General features: G+C 34.6%; 1 protein-coding gene across 1 annotated transcript in view; it reads right to left on the reverse strand.

The window, feature by feature from the left end:
- Positions 1-15,219: 15,219 nt before the first annotated feature.
- LOC140161870 (receptor-type tyrosine-protein phosphatase mu-like) overlaps positions 15,220-27,319 on the reverse strand; it is a 24,388-nt gene continuing 12,288 nt past the window's right edge. Inside the window, exons 13-27 of the mRNA XM_072185166.1 lie at positions 25,794-25,881; positions 24,830-24,906; positions 24,404-24,440; positions 23,023-23,120; positions 22,261-22,377; positions 20,981-21,132; positions 20,367-20,502; positions 19,535-19,684; positions 19,209-19,308; positions 18,619-18,695; positions 17,973-18,107; positions 17,351-17,488; positions 16,868-17,016; positions 16,472-16,607; positions 15,220-16,207 (exon numbers count right to left, since the gene is read on the reverse strand). Coding sequence (XP_072041267.1) covers positions 16,028-16,207; positions 16,472-16,607; positions 16,868-17,016; positions 17,351-17,488; positions 17,973-18,107; positions 18,619-18,695; positions 19,209-19,308; positions 19,535-19,684; positions 20,367-20,502; positions 20,981-21,132; positions 22,261-22,377; positions 23,023-23,120; positions 24,404-24,440; positions 24,830-24,906; positions 25,794-25,881 — 1,770 coding nt within the window. The 3' untranslated portion in view covers positions 15,220-16,027. The remainder of the gene's footprint in view (positions 16,208-16,471; positions 16,608-16,867; positions 17,017-17,350; positions 17,489-17,972; positions 18,108-18,618; positions 18,696-19,208; positions 19,309-19,534; positions 19,685-20,366; positions 20,503-20,980; positions 21,133-22,260; positions 22,378-23,022; positions 23,121-24,403; positions 24,441-24,829; positions 24,907-25,793; positions 25,882-27,319) is intronic.

A 27,319-nucleotide genomic window follows, 5' to 3' on the forward strand; every position in this document is an offset into this window, starting at 1 on the left:
TGGCAAGCAATACATCCCGTTCACAAGGTCCATTGGTCTGGAATAGTCTAATTTCAAACATAAAAGATTCCAGTTCTCTAGCCTCATTTAAATATCGTATGAAAAAAAAACCTCATCGGTTGTTATAGCTATACAGGGACCATTGTACCATGCGAGTTGCTGGTTTACAAATTATCCTCAGTTGAGCAAGCATGAATAATACGGTGATCAATAGACCCTAGTACGAATCCAAGCACAGTTACAACCAAAGAGCTTTTAAATAGAAATAGAGTCGCAATAGATTATATAATCTTTTGTTCGTTTGATGCCGATTAGAAGTTGCGACAGGCTATTCATAAAAGTGGTACCATTGTTTCGAATAAAGGGGTTCCGCCATTAAATTGGTCACTGATCCGGCATCATATTAACGCTCTACACAACAGGCGAGTATCAATAAGTGACCACACTACAGTCATGTGTAAGGGCAGTCATGTGTAAAGTGGTACCATTGTACTCAAATTGTATCCCAAATGTGTGCTTGTGTGGGTCTGAAGACTATAAGGAGGCTTTAGCTGTCGATGCAATCATCTTTACCACCCACCTGACGATAGGTGTTTCATTTAAATAAATTGAATGCTCTTGGTGATCGATTACACATTAGAATGTATGAAGGCTGCCATTTCCAGTCCATATATCTATATTACACTATAATGGTAATCGCTATACGTATACATGTAAGTATAAGTATAGGCCTATAAAGGTAGTTTTAAAGAAATTTCCATTTAATTTTATCTTAAGAAGGAGATTGGTATAGAAATAGTGGCGTACCCAAAGAGGGGAGGGGGTTGGGGAGGGGCAGATTCACCTCTGTGAGAAGTCTTGGGAGGGGAGGAGGAAGAGGGGAGGAGGGGATATGGAGAATGAGAGAGGGCTGGAGGAAGAGATAACAAAGACAAGTAGATAAATAGAAATATAAGGAAAATGATGGGAATGAGAGAGGGAGGGTGAGAGGGGACAATGAGAGCGAGGGAGTGATAAAATGTAGGCCTAGGAAAGAATACGTACAGAGAAGGGAAAAGAAAGGAATGATGAATACATTTAATAATAATTATTAGGCCTATATAATAACTAAACACATAACAGCACTGGGCAGCCATTCGACGATGTCAATGCCTTTATTCGTTTACTAATTAAAACGCCCAGTCAGATGTATTTCACACCTACCAAACACAACTCACCCAATTTCGCAAACTGGACGTTGAATGTACACTCTCATGAATATTGATTGGCAACATTTTCCAATATGTCAGCGCTCTGATCGGAAACAATAGAACAATAGACCCTGCAGAGCGTTGGTTACAACACTGCGCTTGGCTTGTCTTGTACATTGCGAAATGAGCCTACATGTTTGCTAGTATAATGACAGACTCTAGAAATGCCAACATAAATCTTCAAAGAACATAAATCTTCAAAGAACATCATCTTAAGAATTATTTCAGTATCGAAATAAAAAATATAATTTTGTTTGTTCTAGCATTCTGTATCTCCACAAAATTATCACATTTTGTCTCCAAAATCCTATGTAAATGATTTTCGATGCTACACAGAAATTATTTTCGACAAAGGATAGACATTTTACACAATTTGTCATAACTTAAAAAGATATTGGAATACTTTCATGTGTTTTTGATATTTTGTAGAGCAACATGAGTAAATAATAAAATTCAAACATCGCGCCCTCGGCGCAACTCGCATACAATCGAAGGTCGTGAAAGATAATCTGATAACAATAGCTTGACAATAGCTATTAATAATCCCGTTTTCAGTCCCTTCATACACGGTCCCTGAGCTATATTACTACCCCGTAACGTATTCTCCTAATCATCCAGCTGTCCCTATTCTGGCCCTATTATTGTCACGCTCAATTATCCTCATTCCTTCTTCTTTCTTGTTTCTTCTCTTCTTTGCTTTCTATAATCTAGTCGGATAACTTGTATTGTATTGTTTTGTCCCCTATACCTACACCAGTTTATTTGCATGATAAATTATATTTGATTAAATATTAAGGTCACTGCAGCTCCACGCTATGCGTTTAGCAGGGTCCCCGTCAGTCAATAATTGTATTCGTCATATTAATAGAGGTTATCCACTTCACTCATGTGTGACTTTTAACAAAAGGCGCTGGTTCCCGTAGTATTCCTCATTCAAAACAATTCAACGCATGACCTCGGAGTTACCTGCATGACTTTGGCGGGTTATTTTGAAACAGTCATGGTTGCACATGCAGGTACTTCTTTTGAAGGTCCTAAACAAGGTATAGCAGTCGTTGATAGGATATGCAGCTTATAGAACACGGATAACCTCTATTATTGTATAAGATAAATTATCTGATTTGTAAATTGTATACCTATATCCACATATAAAAATATTATATCATGTATATTGACATCATGAACTGTAATATTATATATTACATAGATTATGTATTCAAGTTGTATTATCTATTACAAATTATTATTATATGATTTTGTTAATATTATTGCAATTTATTTTTATTATTAATTGTTAATATATTTATTAAACTATGTTTATTGCATTCAATGTTATTATTATTATATATGATATGTATGATATTGATTGATGAATAAATTTGAACCTGAACTTGAGATAGGCGTTCACCATGGCTTGCTTGTCACGCGGGGCTCTTCTATATTGGAGCTCCGCTCCATTAGTAAAGAACTCAACTACAGGAGTTTTCGGCTTCCAGCCGGGTCTGCGGCCTTCATGTTTTGTGTTGTTACTGGGACCCAGTATCATTTAATTTAAGCGATTTTTTGAAAACGGAAAACAAAACAAAACTAAGAAGTACTAAGTGTACATTTCCATTATATTCGTTTAATTTAGGACCTAAATATTTTAGCCGTTTTGGCGTATTTGTCAATCGAATGCCATTTTCTTGGCCTGGCAGTTCTTTTTGCTTTGTAAACTCTTGTAATCTTCAGTGTTTCTGATGTGATACCTGTGTTGATTTATCTGCTCAACAAAATAATAACTATTGCATTTGGTAACTTTATAGTGACTATATTCGATATGATTCTAAACGCTTTTTTTAAACATATTTTCCAATTATTTTGACAAGTATTTCCCCTACCGTAATAAGGTGTGGGGGTGTGTGTGTGTGTGTGGGGGGGGTGTCAGGTGAGACCCAACAGTTGGTTTCTACAGTGAAATCTCCATGGTTTTCATTTCGTTCTTGTAAAAACATTCCCAGAGCTAATGACATTTTACTTGTTAGTTAGGTGAACTATTCATTCGGTGAAATATTCATTCGGTGAAATATACATTCGGTGAAAATCCCGTGTTCGTAGAATTTGTAGCCGAATATCAATTTTGCCAATATGTTTGTACATAGCCAGAATTTCATAAATTTGCATGGTGGTGTTCACATTATGACGTACGTCATAGCGTATGTGGAGAATGTATGTACATATTTTCGTATCACTAGATTGAAGACGCGTATAGCTATACATTGGTACCAAATATAACGGTAGGGTGTATAAAATTGAAAATTAGGGGGGCAACACTATTCGTAGTCCATGTTACAAAATATGGCCCAGTAATTCGAGGGCTCAATAAAAAAGAAATCCAGTTAAAACTAGGTGGCCGATTGACTGTCTCATTCGAGCACTCTAAACCATCAAAAGTGAAAATTTCACATCTGAAGAAAGCTTTCAGTTGTTCACACAACCCAAGTAATAGGTTAGGCCCGAGATGTTTCTTTAGTTGATCTGAAAAAAAAAAAAAACCAGTGATAGTCTCGTTTACAAATAGTGTGTGCAGTTTTATGGGCTACACACGTTTTGCTGCTGATATCCAATTTGCTGGAGCAAAGTAACTATAAAGCATACTGCAGTTACTGTCCGTTTTCCTATACACAATACACAGTGCTCTTTCCCATTGACGCGTGACCTCTACAAATAGCCCTACGATAAAGTATGGGGATATGACTAGTTAACGTCGCTGTGTGAAAAATAACCGGCCAATATTAAAAGTACTCTTCTAAAGTTCTAGAAAATATAGTTTTTAACATGTCCTAAATTTTTAGCTAATTTAGATGTTTGGAAACATTCGTACTTTGGTGTTTTAGTTAATGTTATAGGTAATAGTACATTGCCTGGTTAAAGTTACTGTGTGAAAAATAACCGGCCAATATTAAAAGTACTCTTCTAAAATTCTAGACAATATAGTTTTGTAACATGTCCTAAATTTTTAGCTAATTTAGGTGTTTGGAGAGGGTCGTACTTTTGTGTTTTAGGAAGGATATGTAAACGACAGATAACACCAAAAATATGAAGAAATTATTTCCAAACCGTGTTAAGTCAACAATCATTATGTTGCTCATTTTCAAGAATGCTGGTTTACAAAAAGCACGCCATTGTCTCATTTCGTGAACAAAAGTACACATACCATTGTTTCCTTTCGATTCCTTTATAATCGGTTACCCAACTGAAGCTATAATACAAACTTTATTGCGATATCGCACATGAAAACAGTCACATGTGCACAGCCAGAGAAGATCCGATTTAATCAGTTGAGCTGTTTCAATGAGTGTTATCTTGGTTTAATAGCTTTTAATAGCTTTTAATGGGGTTAAGTCCTGCAAAGGTCGAGATGAATTCTACTGTAGACATGACTGCATCATGGCTTACAATCACACGGTTTTAGTCTAGCCCCCAAGAAAACACAATGTTACAGTGGTTAATGTAAGATGAGTACTCATTATGATGGTCAACAGCGGCGCTTTGAAGTGGTGTTCCATTAATCACTATTCAAGTTTGGTATTTGGTTGTTGTTGTTGTTGTTGTTGTTGTTAATAAACAGGACCATAAACATTAAAATCTACACAATTTATATATACAAAAGTGCAAATGTTTTGGATTCTTTTATGTACATTACTTTTTAGTGATCTATAATGGCTTGCAATATATAATTTAAAGCACATAATTGAGCCAAGTGCGCAATACAAATTGCACGAGACATAAAGGCAAAGATTACTCGTGTATGGATTGAATTTGAAGCCTTTCATGTTCTAATTCGTCATACCAATAATAAAATTCATCACATTTAATATCTAGCATTTAGTTATGCTGGATAGTAAGTTTAAACTGCACTGTTGTTATCAAAACTTGAAATAATTTAGTTCGAAGTGACAGTTAATAGAGAGCTTGCGGAATGAAGTTACTGGAACTTTAACGGCAACTTCAAAAATATCGATTCGATTTCTTGCTCAACTTCACTTCAACGCGAACGTCAGATTGGTTTCTGTACCAACAGCGTCTTGTTGTTTAAACTAGGGGAAGTGTATCAATGGGTGATCAAAAGAAGGGTATGTAAAAGCGACTGCATCAAATTTCTCCCTTTTGTTTGCTGAAGTGGTTTGTTGGTAACACTTATAACCAAGGAGTTTATATAGGAAGGAGAGGAAATAGATTATGTAACGCTTATTGTTCCTTTGTGCCAATTGGAGTTCCCGACACGCTATTCATCGAGAAGTACCTTTTGTTCGAGACAAAGGGCTTCCGCCATTAAATCGGTAACTGACCTGACCAGCGTATTAACGCTATAATAGGCAGGCTACTGTCAATAAGTGATGAAACGAAAGTCACGTAAAAGCGCCTATACGAACGAGAGGTACCTTTTGTACTAGTCCATCCCAAGGGTGTGCGTGAGTTGTCGCATGCACACAAAACAGAGGTTCACCTACAATACAAACCTATTGCAGCGCCCAAATTGGTTTGGGCGCCCATTTGATTATACTCAGTGAACACGCTTTGCTCTACCATTTCGCTACGGACAGTTCAGCAGCATAGGCAAAGTGTGCGCTCTGTGTGGCGGATATAAGAATCTACACAAGTAAGTTGTCTACATTGTTTGCCAATAGGTCTACATAAGGATGTGAAGTAATTATGATATCACTCCTACTGTAGTATTTTTAAGGACATTAGCCGCGGTCCACATCGTGTTTTATTATGTATAGGCCTACCATAGTATTTTACATGAGCATCGCGTATATAGGAGTCTACCCTGGACCTCAAATGTGATATATTTGCTGATAACTCGAGAAGCATATAGCCATACTATTTCTGAATCAATCAATAAAGCAAAGCAAATCATACTTGTAGGCCTATAATACTATATTAAATATAATTGCGGACCAACCGATACAGCTCGATACGCCCAATGTATGAATAAAAGCACCTAACAATAAAGTCGCCCAATTGAACAGTTGTAGGTGTCGATCGCACGACTTCATTAATATTGATTGGCAACATTTTCCAATATGTCAGCGCTCAAATCGGACACAATAGAACAATAGACTCTTCAGTGCGTTGCTTATTACAATAGGCGCTTAGTTTGAATAAACATGGATTACATCTCTTGGCGATGACCAATGCAATGGGAATTAGGCCTACGTTATGAGCTATACGCTAATATTATACTTCTAAACATGTTTCAATTAAATATTCTTGTGATATGCCTATTATTGTCCCGGATTATTATAATAAAAGCTCAATTATTATTCCAGTAAACGTCAGCTTTGTCAATTTTATATTTCCATCAGGACACAAGCCCATTTTATCTGTTTGCTCTCCCTAGCCCCCCCCCACCACCATCACCACCTCTCCATATCATCCCTCCCTCCATCTATTCATCTATCCTCACTTTCCCACTCCCCAGTGGCGTTGCCAGGAGTTTTCTTTTAGGAGGGCAAGGACTCCTCTTTGCATTCTGATCGAATTAAATATATCTCTCCGAATGATCCTCATTTTGTTCTTTAAAAACTCCCAGAATTTTGAATTTCAACCAACATATTTCTGGATGCTCCTTTTCTGACATTCTTATTTTTTGTAACAAATAGGCCTCCTCTTTTGATAATGAATAATTTGGTTGACATACAATACGCATAGGCCTATAATATGCGTATAATAGCGTGGCACATGTTAGACCAGCTTTCTGCTGAATTGGGGTACATAATGTAGGCCTAAATGAATAAAATAATAATTAAATAAAATACCTGAACAGTACAAACATATTTGGTTATATAGAGGTGTAATTTTAAGACACGCAACGTTGTAAAAAAATGTTCACAGTAGCTGCAATTCGCAGAAGTTCACTACACTGCTGGGTCGCGTAAAATCAGTCCATTTTACTGGAACTTAATCCCCTTGGCGTTGAAATCAAGCCAAAAACTTGGTTCCGCAAGCTGATTTGGTGTACGTCATGAGCACACACAAATGTATATATCAAGTGTGACGTTTGGAACAAAATTTATTTTGATCTAATTCAATCAGTAATTTTAGCATCATGTGGCATGTTTTTTACCCAAACCAAATTAGATTTCCAATAATTGGTCTATTAACTAGACAATACATAAGTGGTAATTATGTAGTCTATGAGGAAATATGCAAACCATTGTTTTAATTATGACGTATTTTCATCATAATTTACGGCACACTATAGATTCTGGCGTTAACTTTAACTTCAAGCGGCTTTAACAGCTTTTAATGGCAGAGTAGTTTTGAATACATAATCCTCTATAATCCTCTAGACGTTAAAGTTAAAGTTAAAGTAACTTCATTTCGCAAGCTCTCTAATGTTTGAACAGTGCCGTAATCGCCAATGTGTTTAAAGTGTGATATGATTTGCGGAATTGAAAACCACAACTTTATAAAACTATTTCATCAAATGAACTTCCTCTTACACACACACACACACACCCCCACACACAAAACCCTCTTGAGCATTTCTTCTTAACTATTTTCAAAAACTAGATATAAAGATCTACGATCCCATTGTTGTTATATATTGACTTAGTGTAACAACAATTGTTACAATATCAACCTTAACCGGATATATTTTACTTATAAATAATGATATATAGCAGGATCGAAATTCTCTCCCGCCAGAAAATAAGCAAATTACCAACCAAAACCAAATTTAATGTGCTATAAAAAGTTATCTAACTTTGTAAATGATCAACTATTATCTTGTTAGGCGTTTCATCGTGATTTTAAAAATATGTTATGAAGAAATAACCGTACATCAGTATATTTTAATTGTGACAAGATCTGGTAAAATCAGACAAAAGTCGGAGAAAAATTCAACATAAAAAACATTAAGAAAATGGACATTATATGTTCTTTTATTATTGTATATTCTAACCGCTTATTTGGTGAATTATTTTTCGAAAAATCAATCCATCAATCAATCAGTCAATCAATCGAATACCGTTAGATGGTATTCTCTCTCACCCCTCCTCTCTCTCTCATATCTCCTCTCTCCACCTCCCTCTCATCTTTCTCTCTCCCTCTCTTTCCCTCCCCCTCTCTCCCAATCCCCATTCATATAATGTATGTCTTTCTCACTCTTGAAATTCAATGAGTTCCTGATCGTCTGACTTTAATAATTTGTAGTATACTATAGACATGATTAAGAATCAAAGCTGAAACAAATATAAAGTGAATCCATTTTTATTCGTTGCATTGTACTGAACAACTGACAAGCCCAATATATAACATGCATAACTCATCCAGGGTATCAAGTAAGACAATTAACGTTTAAAACAAATTGAACTAATTTAACAATGTTTTCATTAAAAGCATTATAAAAAGAAACACAATTAGACGATTGCTGATGTATAAAGATTTCTCGTTCTAATTCGTCATACAAAACAATACAATTCAGCACATTTGTCAATGTCTATTTGACAAGGATCAAGTGTACCGTTGTTACATTAATTAGTTTAATGTGACATATAATGTGTTTTTCTTACAATCAAAACTAATAACAGGTTTCTATTGAGCAGTAATTGTGACCATAATTGTGTTTTTTATTGACTAAGTGTGATTTAACTTTTTATTGAACCAAGGTCTACGTCCTATCCTAAAACTATTTTGTCAAATGAACTTCCTCTTTTGTAAATGATGGCTAGGCCTATATGATAATAACATATTAAAGCTCACAACATTATACATTGTTTACAACACGTTGTTAGAACTCACATAATCAGCCTAATGCGGCCCATACACAATCAATTTGATTGATCAATATTGGAGACCCTAGATTTGATACAAAATAATATTTCTCTTCAATATTATTGTGGAGATCTAATCTAGTTTGATTTTATTGACGGTGATTAATTGGTGCAGCAATACTCAATTCTGAGGGATGCACTGTATCTAATGAAGATGAAGATAATGTTCGTGTGTACAGTACACAATGGCAGATTTTGCATCCACTCTTGTATCTAGGGTCTTTTATATTGATCAATCAAATTGATCGTGTATAGGCTACATAAGCCAGCTTTCTTTAATCGATACACATAATATTTGTGTTATAATTACTTACTCCTCTTGTATTACACCATACTGCAGTTACTGTCCGTTTTCCTATACACAATACACAGTGCTCTCACCATTGACGCGCGACCTTTACAAATAGTGTATGTTAGAAGTTTATTGCATTTGCCTAGTTAACATCACTGTGTGAAAAATAACCGGCCAATATTTAAAGTATTCTCCAAACTTCTAGCAAATATATTTCTCTAACATGACCTAAAATTACAGCTACAATGCTGGCCATAAGTGTTGGGACGGTTTGATAGGGTAATGTAAATAAGCCCCCCACTCCCCCGATCAATGTTGAATTCGACTTTTTTGGTCACACGAGCCTTGTGGCACCCAACATTGATTGGTGGGGAAGGGGAGGGTTGAGTGTTAGGAAAGTGTTTAGGCTTGACACCAAAGAAACCTCCACTTTATCACGTTAATAATAACGGAAATAAGGTCATACTATAGTGTACGTTTTCCATAAGTATCCCAACACATTTTGGCCATGGTTGTATTTGAAAAAAAAAAAAAAAATCATCTAATTTCAGTTTTTTGCTTATAACTCAAAAAGTAAATATGATATTGACACCAAATTTGGAGCAGTTAGAGATCTTATCATGTGGCTTTACCAAAATTTTTTGGATGGCTACATTTGAAATTTAGGGACTGGTCACTTAACATGTCTTAAAACGATATTTTGGCCCTGTCTAAGTTCACTATTCGTCACTTTAACTGTCAAAAACTTGGGTTTTAAAATGGAAAATTATTGTTTCCACCCATTAAAATGTTACATTACAGCTATAGAAGAAAATAAAAGTTATCACAACATCTCGTGATCAAAAAACAAATAAAGGAATCGAACCCATGCACACTTGTTTTCCCAATTTACCGCAGTCTACCACAAATGAAGCAACAAAATACAGAAAAAAAGAAGGACGGACATTGGCAAAAATTAATAGAACGACGAATATGATATGATGAAGGATATTGTAAAATAAAAAAAAAAAAGAAAAGAAAAAGATATATAAATAAATCCAGGGGCTCGAACCCGTGTCCACTGTGCCTGTGGCAGATGCCGTATCCATTGCACCACAGAGCTGTATTACTTTAACAGGCTTAAACTGTAATATAATGCTATTCAAGATGCATGTATATAAATATACGCTCTACGGACGATAACAGTCAAACAAATCACACTTTTACGGCATTTGTTTCATTAACTGAATATTTATCATATAGCAGGTGTTGGCTGACATTTGTGCTCCACATATATTTCAGTTTTGGGCCGGGGTAAAATGATTTTGGGACAAAAACGAACGATATACACGTTTGTAAAAAGAAAAAGAAAGTAATATTATATTAAAATTCTTTACTCTTTAAAGACGTGTATACCGTCCGATTTTGTCCGTAGTCATTATCCCGGACAAAAACTGAACTAAATGTGAGCACAATGTCAGCCAACACCTGCTATATGATAAATATTCAGTTAATGAAACAAATGCCGTAAAATGTATTTTTTGACTGTATATCGTGTGTAGAGCGTATATTTATATACATGCATGGTGAATAGCATTATATTATAGTTTAAGCCTGTTGAAGTTACACAGCTCTGTGGAGCAATGGATACGGCATCTGCCACAGGCGCAGTGGACACGGGTTCGAGCCCCTGAATTTATTTAGATTTCTTTTTCTTTTCTTTTTTGTTATTATTTTACAATATCCTTCATCATATTATATTCGTCGTTCTATTAATTTTGCCAATGTCCGTCCTTTTTTTTCTGTATGTCTACCTATATTTTACTTTCTATACTTACTATAAGTTTCTTTGAATAAATTTCAGTCATAAAATGTAATTTAAGCCTACTCCTGCCGACTATGATTATATTTACACGATATACTCGTTGCAAATACCACATACGTTTTTGATGCAAACGATGAAAATGATTAAAGTTTTGTTTTTTTTTCTTTTTTTTTTAGCTTTTTTTTAATTTTAAGTATTTTTTTCCCAAAATCACTCTTTTAAAAGACTTCAATCAATTCCTGTCAACAAATATCATGTATTTCTGGTGATTAAATCACTACTCTTTCAAAATAAAACGTCATTTTACGCAAAATACGTAGTTGGCATAGGCTAATAATGTTCAGAACGCACTGTAAAATACATGATATTGCGTATAAAACGTGACCGTATCCCTAAATCACATGAGGAAAATGCAATAATTTTTATATAAGTGAAAAGATAAATAGTTTCTCCGTTTTCATGTAAAATTTGATGAAAATCCAAGCTATGGTTGAGGAGATATGGGCCAAAACACACATTTTAAAATTAGATTTTTGTACCTTAGAGACATGTATTTGAAAAGTTGAAAAAAATCATCTAATTTCAGTTTTTTGCTTATAACTCAAAAAGTAAATATGATATTGACACCAAATTTGGAGCAGTTAGAGATCTTATCATGTGGCTTTACCAAAATTTTTTTGGATGGCTACATTTGAAATTTAGGGACTGGTCACTTAAAATGTCTTAAAACGATATTTTGGCCCTGTCTAAGTTCACTATTCGTCACTTTAACTGTCAAAAACTTGGGTTTTAAAATGGAAAATTATTGTTTCCACCCATTAAAATGTTACATGACAGCTATAAAAGAAAATAAAAGTTATCACAACATCTCGTGATCAAAAAACAAATAAAGGAATCGAACCCATGCACACTTGTTTTCCCAATTTACCGCAGTCTACCACAAATGAAGCAACAAAATACAGAAAAAAAGAAGGACGGACATTGGCAAAATTAATAGAACACGAATATGATATGATGAAGGATATTGTAAAATATTAACAAAAAAGAAAAGAAAAAGATATATAAATAAATTCAGGGGCTCGAACCCGTGTCCACTGTGCCTGTGGCAGATGCCGTATCCATTGCACCACAGAGCTGTATTACTTTAACAGGCTTAAACTGTAATATAATGCTATTCAAGATGCATGTATATAAATATACGCTCTACGGACGATAAACAGTCAAACAAATCACACTTTTACGGCATTTGTTTCATTAACTGAATATTTATCATATAGCAGGTGTTGGCTGACATTTGTGCTCCACATATATTTCAGTTTTGGGCCGGGGTAAAATGATTTTGGGACAAAACGAACGATATACACGTTTGTAAAAAGAAAAAGAAAGTAATATTATATTAAAATTCTTTACTCTTTAAAGACGTGTATACCGTCCGATTTTGTCCCGTAGTCATTTATCCCGGACAAAAACTGAACTAAATGTGGAGCACAATGTCAGCCACACCTGCTATATGATAAATATTCAGTTAATGAAACAAATGCCGTAAAATGTATTTTTTGGACTGTACATCGTGTGTAGAGCGTATATTTATATACATGCATCTTGAATAGCATTATATTACAGTTTAAGCCTGTTGAAGTTACACAGCTCTGTGGAGCAATGGATACGGCATCTGCCACAGGCGCAGTGGACACGGGTTCGAGCCCTGAATTTATTTAGATTTCTTTTTCTTTTCTTTTTGTTATTATTTTACAATATCCTTCATCATATTATATTCGTCGTTCTATTAATTTTTGCCAATGTCCGTCCTTCTTTTTTTCTGTATGTCTACCTATATTTTACTTTCTATACTTACTATAAGTTTCTTTGAATAAATTTCAGTCATAAAATGTAATTTAAGCCTACTCCTGCCGACTATGATTATATTTACACGATATACTCGTTGCAAATACCACATACGTTTTTGATGCAAACGATGAAAATGATTAAAGTTTTGTTTTTTTCTTCTAAAAATTAGCTTTTTTTTAATTTTAAGTATTTTTTCCCAAAATCACTCTTTTAAAAGACTTCAATCAATTCCTGTCAACAAATATCATGTATTTCTGGTGATTAAAAGTGAGAGAAATTCTCTCTTTAATTTTCTTATGAAACACCCAATAATTTATTTACCCGCCTTCTTTGCGGGTAATGACTATAGTGTCCTTAATTTAATGTTCTTATATAAACTGATTTTTTTTAGTTTTCACAACTCTTTCATGGCATTAGGTCACGAAGAACTGTTTGCTCGTCATCTAGTGACACATTAAAGGTAAGCTGTTTACCAACTAAGGGTAACAATCTGGGTAATTATAAAGCCTATACAAAGAATGCATACTATTACTAGTTATCCCCTGTCTGTTCATGCAATACGAAAAATATCACTGGTTTTGAGGTCGTATCACACGAAGCCGCAGTGGACATGAATTTAGAATAAATAAAAAGATAAATAAATAAATAAATAAATAAATAAATAAATAAATAAATAAATAAATAAATAAATAAATAAATAAATAAATAAATATATATATATAAATATATAAATAATACCACAATCATAAAATGATCAAGTTATAGGCCTACTCCAAACTCTTCCATGTATGCTTTACAGTTTTCTGTCATGCAACTACCGCCAGGCCATGTAATACAGCGAGCCATTGCCAACGCGCGGCGCACACTTAGCACGCGAAGCGAGGTAGCGCGTAATTGCTGTCTTTACTGCATACGCGATCAGCACAGTGTACAATACAACGCGAGTATGCAGGCCCGTTAATTGCCGGTACTGATTAAGAGCTGAATAATACGGCTATATATTATACGGTAATTTATGAACGCTGAACAATACGAAATTATATTATTTGGCTATTAACAAATGAAATGTCGTTATTCATGTCTACTGAATGATAAATTTTAATATTAGTTTGAAATGTAATCTCTTCTTTCCAAATACAAAATTTTCTCTTCTTTGTTTTCAACCTTTAATCAAATGTATACTTTAAAGTGCAAAAATGGCCCCCATTTAATATTCTTATTACAAATGTATTTATTTATTTTTAAACGTATTGGTAATTTGTATGTCTCGTTAGGTCATGGCGAATTGTTGGATTGCCATCAAGTGAACATTTCCAGCTGAGCCGGGCACCAACTAGACTTCTCCGTAGTCCACTTTCCCATTTTGCATACTCTGGCCATAACATTTAAGCATAAAACTCTGATTTATATTGATTTGTGTGCAACTGATAGATTTTCACATCTGTATCTGATCTTTTCAGTCACCGCACTCCCTCTGTTTGTTAGCTTCCCATGTGCGCTATCAATAAACTGGTAGATTCCAAAATCAGAATTGTTCAGTATTAAAGTGAGCCATTATAATTATGCAAGATAATGTTGCATTCAGTTACTTTTATTGTCACTAATTATCTGATATTTTTAACTCTTTATGACCATTTTACTATTGAATACTTTAATTTTAATAAACATCAGTATAATTTTGAGTTCAACGAAATGGGTTCATCATGACTAATAATAACATATTTTTAATAAAATTCGACTATGGCATAGTCTAGTCACCAACTTATGCTTTCCATTTTGGGTAATCAAAAGTAGACACAGTTAGTTTAAAATACCTTCATTATCTTTATCCCATATTGTATGCATAATACAACATTTTCTTTTCCTTTTTTCTTCAGCTTTTAAGCAAAAGTGAAAAAAAAAACCCTATTTAATTTTGTTATAAAATGCAAAATCATTATTTTATTTGCTCGACTTTTTTCGGGCACCTACTGATTTTCGTATTATTGTTTGCCTCATAACCTCACCAGGTCATGAAGAATTGTTGGCTCGCCACGCAGTGCCAATTTACAGGTGGTTCAATCACCAATGTATTGGTTTTATTCTGGGTAATTAAAAAAAATAGTCTATACAAAATCACATACGGTTAAATATAAGTTTCAAATGGTCAGTCTCAGATGTGAAACGGAAGATGATAATAATACAGAATTTTCATTTTTTTAAATCTTTTTCTTTAGCAATGGTACTTGATAGTGAAACAGTGCACAGGGCCGGATTTACCATAGGGCCAGATGGGCCCGGGCCCAGGGCGCCCAAATTTTGGGGGCCCCCAAAATTGCCTTGTGCAGAGTGCATCTTCCATTTTAGCCGAAAAACACCATGTTTTGAGCCAAAATAGGGTACAAGAATTGCACAATTTTGCGCGCTTCGCGCGCACTGGCCTGTTGTATAGCAAAATTCAGCTTCAATTTGGGATAAAATAGTCTTAAAATATCATAGCAGAATCGATAAACTTGCCCACTTGAGGTCACATGCCTTCCTCACGGTGCATTTGGGGGCCTCAAAATTTTGGCCTGGCCCAGGGCCCCCAAAAAGGTAAATCTGGCCCTGATTAGTGCATCTTTAATTAAATTTTCTTGTTAAAAACTTAACCCCTCTTACCAAGTAGTAAAATGGTTGATGATAAGAATACAACATTTTTTCATAGCTCTCAAGCTCTCAATATATACTTAAAAGTGAAAATGTCCGTAATTTAATTTTGTTATTAAAACTGAATCATTTATTTTCGCATTTCCTTCCCGCGCACTGACTGATTTTTGCATATAATAAGTGTGTGCCTCGTGCATTATCATCATTAGAACACGAAGGATTTTGTGGAGTCTATCACCAACATAATTATGTGTTTCATTCTGGGTAATAAAAAGCCTATATGTTGCATATAGCTAAATTCCTTCAGTATGTCTAAAAAAGTGAATGGTTTATATTTGCCAGACATATTCGCGCGCTCTGTTGTCATATTGCTGCTCATTGCTCATACGTTGACATTTGCGTAGATCTGACCCTCGTCTTTGGTGTTATTATCCGCGCCAACATTTGCGTAGATTTGGGCATCATCTTCTGCCTTCTGTGTCTGCTGATGAAGGTTTTCGTACACACTTGCTGAGGATATCAGGTGAGCCTGTATGGCCTTGTAGCAGAATGTGTATTGGGCCTGTAAATAATAATAATAATAATAATAATAATAATAATAATAATAATAATAATAATAATAATAATAATAATAATAATAATAATAATAAAAACCGTTGATAATAAAAACCCTTTGGGATAAACCAAGAAGTATACGGCTGTTTTCCTGTAACAAATAAAATAATGGGAAAGTAAAACAATTGTTGTGTCTCGTGTTGATTAAATGCAACAAAGTATATATTAAATTATATTAAATAAATGTAAATTTAACCAGTAAGCATCTTACCAAGTTTCTGACAGCTTGTGGTCTAACCAATCGAAGGCGTCTAACGGCGTGGAAGATATCGATTGTTTGATTGTATTCAAGCTGATCAATAACGGACATGATGGTGCAAAATGCACATGATGCTCCTACGCCATCACTAATAAGAGGAAACAAAAGCAGATTCCCGTGATCAGAATTTCAATCATAAGATCGAAGTTAAACTAATAACTTCATGATGTCTGAAGGTACCAGACGCAACTGTAGCCGGTAACTTGCAAGGTTATGCCCGATATTGTGATTTATCCGTACCAATATATATTTTTTTTGGATAATAATCTACACCAAGATAATGTACATCTTTGGTTTAGGAATTTTCATTTTACGAATTTACTTCTAATTTTGAATAAGTTGACTCACATGCAGTGAACGGTAATACGTTGTCGGGTTTCTGGTTTGTAGTACTCTTTGAGAGACTGGATAAGTCGAAGTACTGAGTCTGGAGAAGATGGCGTGTCTTTGCCTGCTGGCCAATTCCCCAAGGCAAATTGACGGACGGTTCTGTTTCCCTAAATAATAAGACAACATTACAACAATCAATCAATCAATCAATCAATCAATCAATCAATCAATCAATCAACCAATCAATCAATCAGTCAATCAATCAGTCAAACATATGATGCAAGCATATCAATCAATCACGCAAGTAGCACATTGAATGTCAACGATTCATTCCATTTAGCGAAGAAAATGAAAATGCTTTTCTTCTCTTTAGTTATTCAGTATATTTTCCTATTTCTTTATTTTCATTCAATTCTTTCCACTCTGTTATTTTATTTCCTTTTACATAATTTGCTACTTGTTTGCATTTTATTCGTTTCAACCCGCTATCGTCAAAATTACCTTTTCTCTTGGATTCGTAATACGAAACGTTCTCACTGTTATTCCCGGTAGACTCTTTGTATCTTCTTCTGTGCCTGTAACTGCTATTGGTCCAAAGTTTGCGGTACTTCCGATTTCTGGCCAATATGTGATCGTAGACTAGCGGGCAATATTGACAAGTAGAATAACATGGAATATATAACATAAAAAAGACACTTCCATATTGTGTATTTGAAATATAACGTTTTTAACGATGAGATGTTTTCAGTGATGTTCTGAGTTTTTGGTGATGGTATATACAGTAATCAACAGCATAGTGCCCTATGTAAGTTGATATCCACTGTTTAATTTCTGCATTTTTCTATTATTGCCCTTTATTCTTACAGTAAAGGATACGTATTCATATATTACAATGTATAGTGGGTCTGTATCAGGTATGAAAACGAAATGGTTATTACTTGTTACTCGAGAAATTAGACAAAATAATGCACTTAATAAAATGTTATCCAATGTGCATTAGACACATCAAATCAGAGCGCGTGGATGATTTTAACCTCTAAACTATCATAAACTTCATGAACATTTACAATAATGTAACAACAACAAATGAATACTTGACAGTATTCTGTTATGTTAAACTTACGGGATCTTTGTTGGTTAGTGAATTCAGCATAACGATTATGTTTGACTTATGATCATAAACCATACGCCAAATATCAGCTACGGTTTCCGGGAGTGGTGTTTGCGTCACAAGAAATTGGTCCTTTACACGGCAGCCCTATATAGACATTGAAATTCACAAGTTGATTATGCGTGTTTTTATACGAAAAATATTTTTGGTCATTTGCCGATTTTGTTTTATGTTATTGCCGATACTACTGCTGCTAATAATGATGAAGATGCTCCTGTTGATGCTGCTGCTGCTGATTATAAGTAGCATCGCAAAGTGGAATGATGTGTATTCCGTCCTCGCGAGTAAAGCATCCAATGTGTACAGTGCTGATTATTCGGTAGAGAATACGGGGACACAAGTGGATTTCCTAGAATATCATAAGACTAATACTTCTAAAATGAGGGGACGAGAGTAGGATCAGAGGCATTACTGATGAAATCTTCCGCACGGAAGACGAAACGTCTAGAAAACGTAAGTAAATTCTGACTTGTACAACAAAATCTGATATTTCCTTCTAAAATGATTTCCTGTAGTTATAGCTCAATAACTATTGTTTTATTATTTCTCCTTAATTAACTTTGTATTGATCTTCGTACTCCTGGCGTTTTTTACTTACGTTAATATAAGCAGCATTGATGTAGTTGGTACTGGTTCCATCTACTTCTGTCATCAAGTACGGCCGACTACGGTCCACTGCAATAATTATTACAAAATTGACAGTAACGAAGAGGCAAATACTGCTTTCAGCCTCACAGGCTTACGCGATAAGACATACTAAGACCATGCAAATACAGCTATAATATTAAGGGAGGATCACAACCAGTGGGCACGACAGAATAATGATTTTTCAGTAACGACACTTCAAGCAAAGTGACATAAGATTACTTTGAGGGAGAAAATCACAATCGGTAGAGAATCAACCCAGCGATGTTGTATAAGCTTTTGACTAGAAATCATTAGTGCAGATGTTCGAATCCTTTCCTTCTGGTTGTTAATTTTAAAAGAGCAAAATGCCACCTAAAATGCAAAGGGCTAACAGTTACTTTATGTTCTTCCGGGCTATAAGTGACTTAATCATTGTTACACTGTTTTGGATGAATTTATTGATTGTTCTTATGTTGTTTTAAATTTGAAACACACAACATTGATAAAGGTGCAATGATACTGATAGAGAACATATATTGAGGTTAACAACTCGTTACATACGTGGTAAGATATCTTCAAATCTATTTTTAAGCCTGTTGCTAGGATTGAATCCACCTGTGTATTTCTCTTCGGGTAGCCACACTGTCACCTTTTCTAAAGCCTATGGAAACGATGCATTGAAAAAAAAAAACCCTGTTATTAGTACTTAAAGCATGAATTACGAACATCTTCGGAGCCATTCAATTGTCACTTAAGTTAGGATTATATTTTGTGTTTTATACCGAATATCAAGAGCTATTATTCTCTATGTTACATGATGTATGTGCTTATACTTGCTATAGCTAATCAAGATTTATGTGCATTCTTTAATTTTGCCTTTCACCTACCCTAAATTGTTTCGCGAGACCAGTTTGTCCAGACTTCGTATCCTTGCTTCTAAGTTTCTTCAACTCTGCGTTGAAATCTACTCTGGTAATAGAAGTATCTCCACAGTGGATGTATTCGACAAGGGTGTCGAATATAAATCGGTACTGTGCCTGGAAGATAATATAATATCATAATAATATCTCATTACAGTCGTTTATAATACAAGAATTAAGAATTGACTTAATTAAATATTTCAATGTGATGACAACAATATTAATATCAAGTGTGTCTTCAATGATGTCTTTGACTGCCCAGTTGTTCAGCCAAAGTAAGATAATAAGGTGTGTGTGGGTGGGGGTGGTGTGGGGTGTGGGTGTGTGTGTGTGGGGGGGGGGTGATTGTGAAACCATTCTCAAAATATTGGTTTTATACGGTACTGTGGTGCAACGGCAAGGGTTTCGACTTAATTCGTTCATGATCGCAATATTGCGGTCGCGAAACACAGTAACATTGCCATCTTAATTGTTGATATACCAGTCATCATGCGCTCATAATTTAGGTTGCTTTTAAGATACGGGTTGAAACTAAGCAGACAATTACAGAAAGGATAAATAAATAATGTGTGAAAATATGACATTATTTTGTTGTACCATCACAAAACGCGGCTCTTTTCTTCATGTAGCCTTTTTATGGGACACCATGTATTTGTCAGATGTTTGGCGCGGGCAATAAAATAGGGCGCAGCCGTTTTACAAATTTTGTCAGCCAAAAAAGGATCCCAGTGTTCCTGATACGACAGGCTCGCGATGGCTTTTGGCGGAACTTCATGTCAATTTTCTCTTTATGACTTACCGAAGTCTGCACCATTTTCATTCGTTTCTGTCTCATCTTGGAAACAAAGTCGTAGACATCAATAGTGCCGTCTCTCTTGGCCTGTTGCCTCATTGCTTCTATAGTGATGTATGTTCCTGTTCTCCCAACACCAGCACTATAAAATATGTTAAATTATATTAACTGTTTTACTTGGAATGATAGTAATTTTTGGGAATTGTATATAGAAGCGATTATTGTGCTGCAGCTCGCAATGTAAAAACAATAATGATACAAGGAACAATTTTTTATACTTAAAAGGATTTCTTTACACCATAACTTTTCTATAAAGGAAACGAGTGACAGAATTGTAACTCATGGTAACCATTGGTAATTAGCAGAGTGCAATTCAATTACATCTGTGATTACTAACTTTTCGACTGTAATCGACTCTTTTCTCAGCTATGCTTGCAAATACCAATAACCCGAAGGTAATTTTTTTTAACGGAGCCGAAATCACAATATAAGCTTAATAAGCCTTTATCTTCTGGATGTTTCAGATCAGTAAATGCAGGTATCAGTTGCTAAAATAAGGCTACAAAATTAAATAAAAAACAAACAAACAAAAACAAACAAAACAAACAAAAAAACCGTACCTGCAATGAATGACCGGGGGACCCGCGTTTCTTGGCTTGTAACTGTTGACTACATTCATAAAGTTGAGAAGGGAAGGGCACTGCGGCACACCCATATCTGGCCACTCAATGAAATGAAACTGTCGCAACTCACGAATTTCTCCAGTTGAAATCTGTTAAGAACGAAATCACGTTGTAAAAAGGTGAAACGAATCTACCCAAAACTGATTACGAGAAGTCCATAAAATAAGTGTATATCAGTTTGTTCAAATTGATTACAGTGAATGCATGAATGTATGATAGAATGAATGAATGAATGAATGAATGAATGAATGAATGAATGAATGAACGAACGAATGAATGAACGGACAAAGGAATTAATGAATAAATGATGAAAGAATAAAAAATATGAATGAATACATAAATACGCATATGAATGAATGAATGAATAAATGAATGAATGAATGAATGAATGAATGAGTAAGTGGATGAACGGACGAGCAGACGTACAACAAACATGTCAAAAGTTTCACTACATCCAAGCAGCAGAACACTGCCTAATTTGCATAAATCCAAAATGGTTGCTATTATTTAAAATGCAAGGAAAAATGTCAAAGTGATCTTCTCAACATATAGGATTCTGAAAAAGTATAAATTGGCCTACTCAAATTGCCAGTTCTAGAGTAATTTGCAAAACATTCAAAGTCAAATTATGGGTTCCACAGGGTAAAAGGTTTTAAAATTGTTCTGCTTGCAAAATATTTAAAACCAAGAATAGTCCCAGGTGTTTTGTACCTGGGTAACAGAGAAAAAAAAAATGATAAAGCCCATTGAGCTCTGTTAACTTTGTCTTATTTTGTGGTGTCACCCAATGCACAAACATCCCAAAACAAGGTAACTATTCTACAATAATTGGTTTAAGTTTTGTCAAAGGACCAATAAGTTAGACCCATGTGGAGCCCAAAAGTCGACCTGATATTAGATTTTCCCTGGATTTCTGTCATGTTTTTGTGCGAGCTTTTGGATGGTGGGTGCATGTGGAATATATAAGTTTACTTCTTTTACTTTTCCCAACAACAATAATTAGTATTACATATAGCAGATATGCCCTCTACACCCCATTACATGGTAACAGAAGACATGTAAGGCAAAGACTGTTGCAAAATGTGCAAAAACTGTTGGGGGACTTCGACAACTTTAACTTTAAAAATGCCATTACCACTTTGGCTTCAAATCGTAGTACATTGAGAAACTTTGTAGTCGCCTGCTTCGCAGCCGAATGAAACGAATGAATTACTTACCTGCTCAAGTTGGAAGCGTCTGATCACAAAGTCTGCGAACTTTTCTTCTTTGTTAGGTGTTACATTGAAACCTCCCAACACAACTTTTTCCTCTGGCCAATACTGTTCACATTTGACCTATGAGATATGGATACGTGGAGCGAAGTGAACAGTTGCATTAGGTCAACACATTCCTGCTTCTCCGTGTTTTGCGTGTGGGTGCGTTGTTTTTTTAGATTTATTTTCCTACTATTTGCCAAAAAATTTATACACGTACAGTTATAAGTAAAGGGCAGAAATGTACTGACATTTGAGATAAAGAATCTTTCCAGCAAAAAATGAAATGTTGAAAAAAAGTCATTATACAGGGTGAGTCAAAAAAAGTGCAATAGAGAAAAGAATCCATTTTTATTTAAGAACCGATTTGAACCTTTTAGGTTTTTAAACATTTTATAAATGATATATCCATTAGTGACCTTGCGGGGTTATCGGGGAATTTCAGTAGAGTGATTACTCTAATGACCAAGGAGTTAAAAAATCATTATTTAGAAACAATGGAATAATGAAATAATGAAACTGTACTATACATGTAGTGTAAGAAAAGTGACATACACTTTTGTATTTTACTCATATTTAATTTAAAAATGCAGTGATCACAGTAGACTGTTTTAGAGAGAAAGCAATTCTAATCACTCTTTTCATTTATAGCATATTGATTAGGCGTTAACCTAAATCAAAAATAAAGTTGTTGAATTATGGTTGCAGCAGTAAAAGTTGATTTACCTTTCCACTTTCGAAGAGCATGGTGAGCATTACCACTGTCTTGATTTTATACTGCCATATCATACGCCAAAAATCTTCTACTGATTCCGTATTTGGACCTGTACAGGTACAAAACTTTGGTTTATGAATATTGTTTTTAAAAACTTATTGATCAAAAACTATATGGAAAAACCAAAGAGAAATCAAATCACCATTGCTTACTTAAAATAAAGATAATTATGTTGCAGTGTTAACTTGCTATATCAGAAGAAGTGAACATGGAAGGTGATGATGTTTGGTTGTTCTCGCCGTTAGAATACCCTACCACTAGATTTTCAATGGGAGTCATTTAAAGAATATTACATACACATGCACATTAGTGGTAATCCGACTTGTAATATGCGTGTGTGTGGAGGGGGGGGGGGGCATTCGGCCTGAATTGTCAAAAGGTGACTTAAGGGATCTAAAATGAGCGTTTATTGCGTTTCGACAGTATTTTTGTGGGACATGAGAGCACCTCAGACCTATCGAATTGCATTCTGAATACGAAGCATGTCTTTCTGATATCAAATATTTTTCATTTTTGAAAATCACAATATAATACAAATTTTATGACAAATTAAAAAATTGATATTTTTCAAATTTTGATATATAACAGTCCTCGAAGTAAATTATATATGTAATGACATATTCTTAAAGTGTATGTAGCAGGGAGGTAAAGCCGACGGTCATTTGAACATTTTGACCTTTCATAATGAAGATATGGATTTTTTTCCCCAAAAGACCTATTTATTTTTGGTGTTTTGGGGAAAAAATCCATATCTTCAATACGAAAGGTCCAAATTTTCAATTGATCGTCGGCTTTTCACCCCACCTACATACACTTAAAGTATAAATCATCAGATTTGTAAAGTTTACTTCAAGTACTGTTAAATATCAAAATATTAATTTTAATGATTTGCCATAAAATGTGTATTAAATTGCGAATTTCAAAAAATCAAAATTATTTGATATCAGAATGACATTCTTCGTATTCAGAATGCAATTCGATATGTCTGATGTGCTCTAATGTCCCACAATAAATACTGTCCAAACGTTCATACCCCAGCCCTTAAAAGAACCAAACATTAGTAAATTTTCCGAAGGGGGGGGTACGTCACCATGAACCCCTCCCACATACCCCCCACACACACACCGATTGACACCCATGTAAATTGCATAGTATAATGTATTATATAAGGATAACTTTGTTTTGCTTCGTCTCTTGTCAGTTTCGCGGTCAAGTACATTAGTTTCTGATAAGCTGGTATCAAACATTTTTGGTTCGTTACAAGAGGGTAACTACTTAGAACGTTTAGACCACGATTAGTTTAATAATACTTAAGATTATGAAAATGTTTACCTTGACTTGCAATGTACATATCGCTCTCATAGACACTCTGAAATGTAAATACCAAAATATCGTTTGCTTTAAAAAAACAAACACCTTAAGTATGTAATAAAAATATCTGAGTAATAGTGTTTCCCCTTTAAATATCTACACCAATTTTACCTTGTTATTAGATTTTGCGCGATCGTATCGGTAAAACAATAGATGCTGAAAGAATTACACCCCATTTAATTTCCTCACTGTATTATGGTATGGCAACCAAATCTGGGTAATCATACAATTGCAAGAATATCTTCTTTTATCTATTGCATATAGTCATTGTAATCAAAATTTACTGTTCTGAGGACAGGGTACCGTTCGCTAGTCAAATGCGTATTACCACCCTTATACGAGTAACACATTAATTTGGTGACTGATGTATGAATTCATTTAACTTACATCTATGAAGCTTGCGTTGATGAAATCAGAGTGTGGATCACCCTCCAAAGGAGTTAAAGTCACTCTGGAGTTGTCATCTGAAAATCAAGTAAACTGAACTTATCGATACTAAGAGACTAACATACTTAAGGGATCTGGAATGAACGTTTTGAGCGTTTCGACAGTATTTTCTGTGGGACACGAGAGCACATCAGATATATCGAATTGCATTCTGAATACGAAGAATGTCTTTCTGATATCAAATTATTTTCAAATTTTATGAAAAATTATTAAAATTTGAAATTTTTCCCATTTTTGATATATAACAGTCCTCGGAGTAAACTTGATAAATCTAATGATATATTCTTAAAGTGTATGTAGCCGGGAGAAAAAGCCGACGATCAATTGAAAATTTTGACCTTTCATATTAAAGATATGGATTTTTTCCCCAAAAGACCTAAATTTTCAATTAATCGTCGGTTTTTCATCCCACCTACATACACTTTAAAGTATAAATCATCAGATTTATAAAGTTTACTACGAGTACTGTTAAATATCAAAAATATCAATTTTTAATCATTTGCCATAAAATGTGTATTACATTGCGAATTTCAATTTTTTTTTATATCAGAAGGACATTCTTCGTATTCAGAATGCAATTCGATATGTCTGTTGTGCTCTAATGTCCCACAAAAAATACTGTCCAAACGTTCATACCCCAGCCCTTAAGGAAGTAAAAAAAAAAAAAAAAAAAAAAAAAAAAACACGTTCCTATACCGGAATTAATTTGAGCGCGTCCGTGCAAATTTGATAAACACTGGCTATGTACAAATTAAAGTATAGGCGAAATTAATTTTCTTGAGCTGTAATATTATATTTTCATTACGACTTGTGATATCCATAAAAGTGAGAGTCTGTTACAAAATAATTTAGACCAAAGAGTTTCATTGGTGTAAGGAAATCTCAATTTCTGAAGGCAACTTACATGTAGTGATATTACCATATCTGTTTTTCTTCTTGTTTTCCGGCTTCTTTGCAGCATGCCATGGATGAAGATTATCACTGGGGAGTGTCTGTTTTGAAAAAAGTCAAGGCTATTTAAAATAGCTACAGTATATCAAATTCAATAGTTATGCATATTATAGGGGCAAATAATTCAGCTACTACACTGGAATTTCAGTGCCTCAAGACAAGCGGTACGTTATTTATGAGGTAACGCTAGAATGTACCTTCTTTCTTAACACATATAATGAACCACTTGTCTTGAATTACTGAAATATCATTGAAGCAATTGGATTCCTTGCCCCTCTAATATACATCACTTTTGTTACCAGTGTGTAATTAGTTTTTGAGAAAAATGCAAAAAAGGTCACAAAATTGGTCATGTGTGTAGTACCATCTTAAGTACCTCTCTCCACGAGATATGCTGGCGCTGGTGGGGATTGTAAGCTGGGATTATATAGGGATTGATTGGATGGTGAACCCAAAGGATGGGGGCATGCACTGAAAGCCGGGATTGGGTGGTAGAAACACAGTAAATACAGTGGGATACATATAAAATGCCTACAGTTGAAATGAATTTAAATGTACTTGAATAGTGCATTAGCGTATTATGGTATAACTATGATACACCATTTATGTTTGGGAAAAGGTTGAAATTCACTAAACACCGACCATTGTCCGGATTAGGAAACATTTTCTTCTTAAATTGCCAAACATAAATATTTTACTATGCAGTCTGGAACAGTATTATTGATATTGTTTGAACAGCTCGTAATCGGTGGGAGTTGTTGGACTTTTACCACTACGCCAAAAACTAGACCCCGTTAAGAGTGATGTCGTTAACTTGTCTGGTCTACAGCCTGTCTAAAAAATGCTAGTGAAAAGCGCCCTCTTTGGCAATTAGAAAATACAGATGTGACATAATGCTTGCATCAACGTCAAGGGCGTTGTCTTAGCTCTCAAATGCCGTTTGTTCAATTTGCTTGATTTAATCTCGAGATATGCTTTATACTTAACAACGAAAGTGTAAAATCACAATTGTGCCACCTTTAATACACGTACTAGGAAAGAGGGTTGTACAATGTAAATCAATGAAAGCATCAAGTTTATATAATTATCAAGAGTTCCTTCGTGATATCAAAAGAATGCATCACTTACACAACAATACAACATTTTTTTTTACTGTTTTATCATGATACTTGTTATAATGATTCTCTTTTCCACTTCCGACAAAATTAAAAGATAAATAAATATTTTACATTCTGCTGTAAAATTAAATACATGTGCAAGTCAATGATTTTATCATGGTAAATATTGTTCTTTTTGTCACTCAAGACATGTTAAATATTGCACACTTATAGGTTAATGAACTAAGACAAGTTCATGAAATTTGACAAATTAATGAAATTAGACAAAATAATGCACGCGCGCTGATGCGTCTAATGAACGAGCCCCGAAGGGGGGAGGGAGTGCATTAGACACATCAACATCAGCTATCATTGATTTACA

This window comes from Amphiura filiformis, chromosome 10 (genome assembly GCF_039555335.1).
Source record: "Amphiura filiformis chromosome 10, Afil_fr2py, whole genome shotgun sequence".
NCBI lineage: Eukaryota > Metazoa > Echinodermata > Ophiuroidea > Amphilepidida > Amphiuridae > Amphiura > Amphiura filiformis.